This window comes from Chiloscyllium plagiosum, unplaced genomic scaffold (genome assembly GCF_037043375.1).
Source record: "Chiloscyllium plagiosum isolate Xiang-an unplaced genomic scaffold, Cpla_swu_hap1 HiC_scaffold_4, whole genome shotgun sequence".
Classification (NCBI taxonomy): domain Eukaryota; kingdom Metazoa; phylum Chordata; class Chondrichthyes; order Orectolobiformes; family Hemiscylliidae; genus Chiloscyllium; species Chiloscyllium plagiosum.
The window spans coordinates 66,117,744-66,128,300 of record NW_028270142.1 but is presented as its reverse complement, the minus strand read 5'-3'; the positions used below and the strand labels follow the sequence as shown (position 1 = coordinate 66,128,300).

The following is a 10,557-nucleotide window of genomic DNA, read 5'->3' as shown; positions in this document are numbered from 1 at the left end:
TAACGATGGGCAACTGTCAGAAAGAAAACCATCTATATACTAACGTCCTTTAGGGAAGGAAACTGCCACCCTTACCTCATCTGGCCTACATATGACTCCAGACACACAGCATTGTGATTGACTCTTAACTGCCCTCTGCGCAGTAAGGGATGGGCAATAAATGCTGGCTCACCCAGCAATACTCTCATTCTGTGAATATGTTTTTTTAAAAAAAGATACTTGTTCAATCTCAGCTGGACTGTTGTGCATGGTTCTGTGTACTACATTATAGGAAGGATTTCAGTACAAGATCTAGGGTTGAGGAACTTCAGTCATGAGAACAGATTGAAGAAATAAAGACCATTGTCTTTTCAGATGAGGCTTAGGAGGAGATCTGTTAGAGGTATTTCAAAATCATGAGCAGGCTGGATAGACTAGAGAGAAAACTGTTCCTGCTCATAAAATAAAAACAAAAGCATGCATAGATTCAAAGTGATCTTGCAAAAGAAGCAAAGGTGAAATAAGAAAAAAATACTTTTTCACTCAGGTTAGGACATGAAATATACTGTCAAGAATCTTGATAGAGGCATATTCGATTGAGGCATTCATGATGCCATTAAATGATTATTTGGATAAAGGTAGCGTGCGGGGTCATGGGGAAACAGTAGGAGATTGGCATTAGGCAATGATGTTCCTTTAAGGAACTGGTGCAGGTATGAAGGGCCGAATGGCCTCCTGCGCGGTAACAATTCAGATTCTGTGGATGATCATTGAGAAGTTCGGCATTTAACCACACGATGGCGGTGGTGTCTGCTGTCATGGCAGAACAGGGAGACGGAATGTATCCAGGCAATTATAAGCTGCCAGGTTGGAGTTTATTGCACTTGAGAAACCTTTGATGTTCCTAATCAAGTGAGCCCCCACCCCCAACCCCACATCATTTTAAAAATCGGTCCCGGGATTGTAAGTGTCAGTAGCTTACATTAACACACACAAAAAAGACAGACGTTGAAAATATGTTTAGAATTAGTTTGTTAAAAAAAACTTGAGTCGTTTCATTTTTTTATTGCGCGTTTAAACAATAACTATCTAGAGGTCTGCTTTATATCCATTATATGTCTGAATCTGAATATATCAGTATGTGTATGAATACATGTGTGTATCTACATTAGATCTGTGTGCATTATCACACTCTCTATCATAAATAGACCAGATTACGGTGCATTTTCATACCTTGCTGATCTATAGCGAGCCTTCGGGAATCTTGGATAATTATCTAGAAATCATAAACAAAGGGAAAGGTGCGAGTACAGTGATGGATAGGGGACAGCTGTGGGACAACATGGTCACAATTTGACAATGAGCCGGGGAGTGAGGCGGGAGGGGTTTATTTAAAAGACAGCCACGTATTGCCCCTTGCTCTGACTCGGTGACTGATAATAGTTGAGATCCGGTCAATGCGTGTGTGTGTGGCTGGCGGCGTGTGTCTGTCTGTCTGTGGTGTGTGTGCGCTTGAGAATGAGCTCCTGGTGGGGAGGGGGTAGGGGGTGGGAGAGGGCGACTCACTGCTGCCTTTGCTGCCAACAGATTGCCGGCTCATTACCCTAACACCACAGCTTGAGAAAGGGACAGTGTGATCACACTGTCAATGCTCCCATGGATCTGCCAGGTAACACCATCACCAGCGTGGGCATCGAGCTCACGGTGGAAGCGTGATGTTAAAGCGTATCAAAGCAGTACGCGGGCTTAGTGCTGGGGGGGACAGGGAGCTATCAGCAAACATTTTGCCTAAGTTGAAGATCGGTTCGCAATTAGAAACGGTAAGAAGAGCTTTGACTGTGCCGAATCTTTTAATATAAAAATATGTCTCTATTTGGTCTCAGGATATCTGGGGGAATGTATCATCGACTTTTTTCCTGTTGGTTTGCTTTTTGAACAGGGTCAAATGGTATGACCAGGCTTTCTCTGGGAAGAGACACTGTCAAGGGGCAACGATTGGGGAGGGGGGAATACTGATGATGTTCTGAGCTGGGGCAGGCGACCACCCCAGAGTCCCGGCTCATTTGTAGAATTCGTCCCTCGGAAAGGGTGCCAGAGGGTTGGAAGCTGACAATTAAAATAAAACCAACCGAATGGTGGGGGGTGGAAAAAACAAATCTGTAGACTGACAGGGCAGCAAGTTCTATTCATTCAGAGTACACGCCGTCAGTAAGATGCACTCAACCTGAACGGGTTGTCTCTGTGTGTGTATGTGTGTGTGTTTTGTTCTTTGCATTGATCCTGTCTTGTTACAGGCGATGACATCCGAAGAAACTGAAGGAGGTTATCTCACCCTGTAGCAGGCTGCAGTTGCAAGGAGGCTGGTCAAGGAAGAGGAAGCGGTGATTTAAAAAAAAGGACAATCCGGGATCGTTTTGTTTTGAGTGGAAGAGGAGGTTTCTGCCCAGGATTTTGAGTGAGAAGGGGGTGGGGTGGGAGGTCTCGTATGGATCTGCCCCCAGGCCGCCCGGGCTCTCCCAACATGCTGACCGCTCTGAGAGACTCCCTGCTGCTAGTGCTCGCCTGCGCCGGCCTGGCGCTGGCCCAGAACGACACCGAGCCCATCGTCCTGGAGGGCAAGTGCCTGGTGGTGTGCGACTCGAACCCGTCGTCGGACGGAGCGGTCACCTCCTCGCTGGGCATCTCCGTGCGCTCAGGGAGCGCTAAGGTGGCTTTCTCCGCCGTCCGCAGCACGAACCACGAACCCTCCGAGATGAGCAACCGGACCATGACCATCTACTTCGACCATGTAAGTGCGGCCGCTCTCCTAGCCAGCCAGCCACCCACAGAGGCTGACTGTCTGTCTGTCACCCCACCCCTCACCCTGGCTCATCTCCCTCTGACAACTCGCCCCCTCCTGTTTATTGAGTTCTGAAAGCTAGGGTCAAAACAGAGACGCAGTCAGGAATGCAAGCAATACTTTCCCTGTCACTGGCTCCTCAATGCTCCTCACAGCCTCGGGTAACCGGGGGGGTTGGGATTGGGATTCCCCTCCCTTGCCCAGTTTACACATATAAAAACAGTCGTACCTAAGTCGTAAACTTTTGTGTGTGTGTGTCGGCACTCAAGACCTTATTTTCCAGATCGACCTTCTCACCTGCTGGGTGACTTTTTCTTGTAATCGTGAACTTTAAAACGAAACAAAATGAACGCGTTTTGTTTCTCCTGCTCGCGTTAGAAGCGCGGCTTCCAAACCTTATCGGCTCCTGACAACCTCCTGGGCAGTGGGAATCCCCTGCTGGAACTTGTCCGGGTGCCCTTCGCTCTCTCTTGCCTGTTATTATCATGTCAAACCGAGCCGAATCTCAGGGGTTTAACAACCCCATCTCTAAACACACCAGTTCGGTGAGAAATGATGTATCCACCTCCCCATCCCTCCCTCCCTCCCTCCCTCTCTCCCTCCGATGTTGTTATGAAACCAGTCTCAGACGGCCCGGTGCTTTGTGCTCTCTTGCAGGTCTTAGTTAACATCGGGAACCATTTCGACACAAGGTCCGGCACTTTCGTGGCGCCGAGAAAGGGCATTTACAGTTTCAGCTTTCACGTGGTCAAGGTGTACAACCGACAGACGATCCAGGTAGACACGGGCTCTTTGTCCGCCGGACAGTCGCTGTCACCGGGCGACTGATGTGGTCCAATTGTAAACTGTAAAAAAACGAGCCACTGAGAGATGGGGCGGTACAGGAGGCCAGTGGATAGGCGACAGAATGGGAGGGAGATTGTTCCCCTACCGCTGCAGATAGTGCGGCTAGACCGTCTCTCTCTAATGAGGGAGCAAGCCCTCTGGGACTCTGGCGATTTTAGCTCGCCTTTAGTGCGAGAAAGAAACCAATTATTTTATTCATTTGTACGGACATAATCTGAAAGCGCTGGCTGCTAATGACCCCAAACGTATCACCGGCTCGCCAGTAACTTGCTTAGCGCTGTCCTCGGTACTGTCCATGTCACAGTCAAAGTTGTAAAGGCGTTCTTTTCTTCCCTTCTCTCGCTCTCTGTCATTTTTCACCCCCTCACCCTGTCCAGGTCAGCTTAATGCAAAACGGCTGGGCTGTCATTTCTGCTTTCGCCGGGGATCAAGATGTGACCCGGGAGGCCGCCAGTAACGGAGTGCTGCTGAACATGGAGAGAGAGGACAAAGTCTATTTAAAGCTCGAGAGAGGCAACTTAATGGGAGGATGGAAGTACTCGACGTTTTCTGGCTTTTTGGTATTCCCTCTATAAAAGGGAGATGCCAATCCATTTTTTTTCTCCCTGAGGACCAACTCTCCCGTGTACATGACCGCTATTTGCAACGGAACCAGATTATTAGACCAAAAAAAACCCCATCCAAACTGCTAAGTAGGGGCAGACTAACCTACCGATTAGAGTAATTTCTTTGAATGCTGACAATCGCCATGGCCAGCGTGGTCCGAAGTAGTTCTGGCGACAGGTGCTCTCTATAGGAATATCAAGTGAATTTATTGACAGCGACAGACTACTGGCTAGACAAATCAAGCTGGATTTTCTCACGGGCGGATATCACTGATCTAAAGAAAGCGAATCGTGGTGGACTTTGCTCGGTTGAAACAGCCGTAATTTAAACACACTCACAAAAAATACAAGTTAGAGATTTTTTGTTTGTTTGATTTCAATGTTCTAGCAATGCTTTCTTTCGTGTTCGTATTTAGCCTTAAGTAAAGAACAAGTCCAAATTTAGTGGCGTGTTTTTTTAAAAAATCTGGGGAAAATCATGTGCCGTTTCTGTGTGGGGTGAGCTGGTGCTTTCTCGGAAACAAAATAGGTTTCTTTGCACGAATTGAACGCAGCTCTTGTTCCTTTGTGTTGTGGTTGGTGTTATTTGACCTCTTGGGTACAAACCAGAGTTACCTATAGATTAATATCACGAGACGTACCACGAATGATTGTAATAAATGGACCCAATTATTTAATGATGTGCTTTTTTTTATGATTTCTCGATCGATCCTTTAACGCGCGGACAAGTACTAACTTAAAAGCCTCTTTATTTAAAAAAAGACATTAAAAGTTCTTGCATTTCTCTTAGTTCTTAGTCAGGGTAAATCTGGAATTCGCTTTAAGTATTCCAAATAAACACGTTCCCGCAAGATAACACACACGACCTGCCCAACATTGACGTTATCAATCGGCTCAAATCAAACTGACAGTTCGGATACAAAATGTTACAAAATTATTTATTTCTATATGTTATCCAAATTTTAATTACTGAAGTAATGTTGGGTCCTTTACACATTATTTTAAGTTTCAGGCTCGTTAATCTGTTAATAGAATTGAGATGAAGCTTTTATTTTTCCATTTTCCGTTGAAATTAGGCTGCGCGCTAAAGATTGTTTAAGTGCCAAATCATTCCTGTACAGAAGTTAAACATTAACCTTAAATGTGTAATTAACAAAATCACCCGCTTGGCCACTTAACACAACCTTCGCTGATACTGTAAGCGCGTCCTTTCTATACCTACTGCTCTTTCTGTTTACTGTGGATACAACTCATGTCTGCCTCACCATTAATCTATTAAATATTCATTTTCGCGCGAATGAGAGTTAAGAATGCCCTGGGTGATAACGCGCTATGTTGCATATGGCGTGTAAATTAATAATGATATATCACAGATCATTTCCATCCTCTTCTCAGACTGAAGCTCTGAATCTGAATCTGAATCTGATCAGCTTTCACAGCACGGTTCTATCATTGACAATTGTATGGCCCTTCTCGCGGCGAACTGGATACTTTTGCAACCATTAAGGAACTGTAAGAAATCCTGAGCAATTTTTAGTTCACAGCATGTTACAAATAACAATTGACATTTCTTGCGTTGAAGATCTCTGTGCAGTCCTTAGGGAACTGAGTTGCTTTGCAGGTCATCAAGATAGACTGGTAAGATGGTTATTTTATTTTCCATAGAATTGGAACTTGGCTTGTGATTATGTAATATCACCTTCTTCCCTCGCATCCATGGAGCAGCTTAGCTCATTGCCTGGCCAAATTCATTAGGAATTTATATCTCTGAACACTCTCATTCAGATCTACACAGTTATTAACCATGGGTGTCATTTGAGGTGAAAGGTAAAGTGTTACTGCATGATATATGTACATAAACACAAGAATGTGTTAGAGTAACATGAACACAAGAATATAGCATGCTTATTACACTTGTGTGATATTATTCTCATATGCCTTTACAAGCAGGGGACTTTGTCAAGACATGCCAACTTATTGTAGCATATAATCAATGTGCAGTGGATTAAACTGACACATTCACTTGAATTTGCGTGTGTGTGTGTGTGTATGGGGCATATGTTAGTTAATAGGGAACAGGCTTAAATTTTCTTCAAACTGCTGAGCAATATAATTGAAAGCGACATTTTGAAGTTCCTCTGCTATTCAGTTCCATTAGAATTTTATGGTTATAATTTATATCATGCACGGTGATGCCATTTTCAAAGATGGCATATGAAGTGGCAAAGCTATCTCCAGAAATATCATTCCACTAAGTGATAGAGTACAGAATCAATCTTTGTGACTGATTTTGATCAATGCTGGTGCCTTATCTCTGGGAGTCCCTTGTGTCTGAAACAATATTTCACTATTTTCTGTCTCTGCTTCCTTTTCTACATGGCACTTGACAGAAAGGAGACTTAAATGTGTATTTTTAATCAAATACAAAACAATTCAATAAAAAAATTCCCATAACTATTCACATCATCCACTATATAGAGCCACAACATCATTTATGTTTAAAAATGACTGAGAAAACATTTTTTTTAAAGTTTAATTGAAAAACATTTTCTGTGTTTTCTCAGAGCTTCCATCCTGTAGTCTAGTCTAGTGCTCTGTAGTCTAGAAATATATTTGAATAAATGCATGCTGCACCAGGTAAGGCTTACATATTCGGAATTAGACTAACCTTTTTGATTTTGTAATGTAACCCAGTTAAATATATCTCATGCTTGAAAAAGAGACAGTTCTCTATCTTCCATTTGAGTTGCATTGTATGACATTTGAAGAAATAATCCAAATGTGGGTTGTGTGTGTTTATGAGGCATGTATATTCAGAGTCTGTTATAGAACAGCATACTCAATGTCAAACAGAACCCACAGACTAAAGCATATTCAAATTTATGTTAATTTCTTTATATTAATAGTTCATTTAATCAGTATATTAATTTAACTTATAGTTGAACAAATGTTTTCTCTGTCTGTGTTACATTTAACACAGAACTCACCTTTATGCTGCAGGTCTTGTTCATTTTTACATGGAAATAAAGGATTGGTTTCATACAATGATCTTTACAGAACAGAACTTTTCAGTATTAAATTCTGAAGATTGTTTTGATAATCTGCCAACTAGTATAACATGGTTATGTTTTACAAATTGACTATTTATTGCTTTGGGAGTACCAAAGTCTTGCATCCTCAAGATATTTGCTCATCTCTTAGTCCAGACTGATACAATTAAGGTAAAATTTAAATGGTGTCCAAAGAATAAGTCAGTTAGTGGCATTTCACTCATACAGCCAAGGTCCCAGCACCTCTTGAAGATTTCACATTGTTTGCAATTACCGTGGCTGCACTTTTCAAGACCTTTATTTTAGAAACAAATTGGTGACATTTCAGAGGCTCTCCATTTGACAACAAAAATAAATCAAGATCATCAGACACCATTATAGTAGAGATACAACAGCCATTATTATTGTCATCTCAAAAGCAAATTTTTGCTTTAAGTTACTGGTATCATGCTTATGGTAGTGTTTGTTAGTGAGTTTTTTTTGTGAAAAGACTGTCAGTCACACATTTATTTAAAGTACACAGTACACTGTTCAAGTAGTACTAGCACCAGACTCTTCGACTCTGATCTCCAGCATCTGCAGTCCTTGCTTTCTCCCATATAATTTGTTATGGTCTGCTCCAAGAATTCAGCAGGTCATCACTTCCTATGTGCTATGAGCTCACTAGAAGTTGGAACAACACAGATTTATTTCACATAGGATACTGAGGAACTTGTGCACATAATTGAAACAAAGATCCTGATGTTGAAGGGACAGCATATGGGCATATGCATCTTTCAATTCCCAGTTCTTTTCTTCTAAGTGAGTCTGCAGTTGTTTCTTTTATTCTTGTCTTAAGTGGTACTTGTTTTGTGTAAACTACAAATCATAGTCTGTGAGTGAATTTTTTAATGAGTTTCAAAGTTTATACTTAAATTTTGAGAGAATATGTTGTTTTCCAGTTCATAGAGGAGTTGCTTAACACAAGTTTTGTGATAATAGATTTGATTAGAAATGTTAAAGGTATTTAGATATCAGTTCGACAATCTCACATCTTATTAACACAGATTTTTGTGTAAACCTCAGATGAGAGAGATGAATGGAAAACACCAGTTTTTAGTCCACATCTTTCTTGAATATGCAGTTTAAGTACTCCATTTAGTAGTGCTACTGGAATGCATCCTTGTTTTGCACTTTCTCCTGATGATCCCTATCCAGATATTATTCTTCTGTTATGGTATTTTTTATTTTTGCAGAATGAGTGCATCTGCTTTTAAGGAATCTGCGAGATTGTACGTAATGTAGTCATGATAGAATACTTCATCCACATCAAGTATTCCCAGAGAGTCAGTCCCCACATATAATTATCTCCATGCCAAATTGCCTTTGCATCTCAACATTTAACTTTTATTTGTGAAAATGACCCACAATAACTGAACAACTAGAAATTCTGTATGCGGCCATTCCTGTGACTATTATGTATATCATAGTATAAGGATCTGATGAATTCTATGGGATGCTGTTACAGCAGTCAGGCTAATTAACAACTTTTTAAGAATAAAGCAGTTGTTCATATAGTTTATATAATCAATTGTATCTGGATAACAAAAGGCTTCTGAAGTGTTGTTTTTAATATGATACCTTCATTTTCTCCAGCCAAACAAATGACCAAAATTCTGAAATAAATGATATCCAAAACATAATTGAGTTTAGACTTTGAATCAATGTGGAATAATTTAAACTATTCTTGAGATGTTGACAAGGCCTGAATTTATTGCATTCTTAATTACCCTGAGATATATTGGGCTTTTCTTCTTGAACTTCTGCAGACCATACTATGAAGATAATCATGCTATTAACTTAGAGTTCCAATTTGTTTCATTCTCAGTAGAAGTTTCAGTCAACTGTGTAGTTTGTTGGCCACTTCAGATGACGATTAACAATAAACTAAATTAACACCAGGCTGGAGTCACACAGGAACCAGGTAGATAATGGTCACAGATTCCCTTCTCTCAGGATGTTAGTAAAAGAGTTGCTTATTTTGTATAACAATCTGACAGCTTTAAAGTAACTGTTACTGACAGCAACTTTTAAAAAATATATTTCTAGTCATTATAAAATGTGTTCTGGATTATCAGTACAGTAAGAAAACAACTACAGTGGTTTACGTAGCATTCAAATAATCAATTTAGCTGTTTTAAGCTTAATGGTATATTTTAGCTCATTATTCATTTACAGTTATTTTAAAAAGGAATCCAACTATTTCAGTGTAAAATGCTCTCAATTTTCCCCCTCTAATGTCCCTCAAATGCCCAGCTAATGAAAGTCAGTAGAAGCACAGATTAAGAATTTTATTGTGTATCACTGTCATCAAGTGACCAGCTCACATTTTGTTGTTCTGTTTTACACTCTCATGCTGTTTTTCTCAAAGTGGGCTACAGGGTCAGTTGTCATGTGAAGCATATTTTGGTAGGCCATGCTTTGAGACATTTGTTTTCATCACTCACTGACGTCATCAGCAGGCCCATTTGAATGTTCTAACTGAGTTGCATTTAAGTAAAAGAAATGAGTCATCATCCTGCTGCTTATAGGCGGCTCAGTGTCAGGGATGGAAGGAGCTCTAATGTGAGAAATGCCATTTTTCTCCCAGAAAAGGGAAGAACTGGCAGTACTCAGGGTTAAATGGACCATCAAATTTCCTTAATAGGGAAATGTTATTAGTACAGAAAATATAAATGAGGTAAACTAATGGAAACTCATCAAGCTCCAACTGTTTAACAGACTGAATAATCAAATGCTAATTGATCAATGTCCAGTCTTCTTAAAGTATTCCCTTAATTGGGGGGGGGGGGGGATAAATAATTATTTCTAACCCCTCAACTCTCTGGGCTATTGAGTAAGTTGAGAATGTAGAAATTCAGCATTGATTGTATGATAAAATAATAGCATTGAAGACTTTGACGCATTGACTGACATCATTGAAATATTTTAAATAGACCCTGTCTACATCTGATGGGAGAGTTGAATGCTTAAATCAATGTTTATCTAAAAATCAGAATGATTAACTTGAACTTTATATAAATTATTATTTTTTTCACCCCAATTTTAGCTCCATTGTCTGTTAACATAGTTGTAGGTCTCTTCAATTCAAGCTTTCTTTTGATTTCTACAGTGACTTTGTGATCCAGCTGATCTCACCTCAGGCTCTCAGGAAATAAAACACATCAAGGTAATATGTTGAGTTTTCCATCTGGACAGA

General features: G+C 40.7%; 1 protein-coding gene across 2 annotated transcripts; it reads left to right on the top strand.

The window, feature by feature from the left end:
• Positions 1-1,518: 1,518 nt before the first annotated feature.
• Positions 1,519-7,535, top strand: cbln2b (cerebellin 2b precursor). 2 transcript variants are annotated; one of them, XM_043688460.2, is made up of 4 exons: positions 1,519-1,648; positions 2,274-2,767; positions 3,476-3,595; positions 4,042-7,535. In XM_043688460.2, exons 2-4 carry the CDS (start codon positions 2,465-2,467, stop codon positions 4,237-4,239), a joined length of 621 nt encoding a protein of 206 aa, XP_043544395.1. In that variant the 5' UTR covers positions 1,519-1,648; positions 2,274-2,464; the 3' UTR covers positions 4,240-7,535. The 2 variants fall into 2 exon arrangements, with proteins under 2 accessions (XP_043544395.1, XP_043544394.1); XM_043688459.2 differs by lacking the exon at positions 1,519-1,648 and adding an exon at positions 1,655-1,799.
• The last annotated feature ends 3,022 nt before the right edge of the window (positions 7,536-10,557 follow it).

Coding starts and splice junctions, on each gene's coding strand:
- cbln2b (XM_043688460.2), top strand. CDS start 2,465: ATGGATCTGCCCCCAGGCCGCCCGGGCTCTCCCAACATGCTGACCGCT. Junction 2,768..3,475: donor TGACCATCTACTTCGACCAT/GTAAGTGCGGCC, acceptor GCTCTCTTGCAG/GTCTTAGTTAACATCGGGAA. Junction 3,596..4,041: donor ACAACCGACAGACGATCCAG/GTAGACACGGGC, acceptor CACCCTGTCCAG/GTCAGCTTAATGCAAAACGG.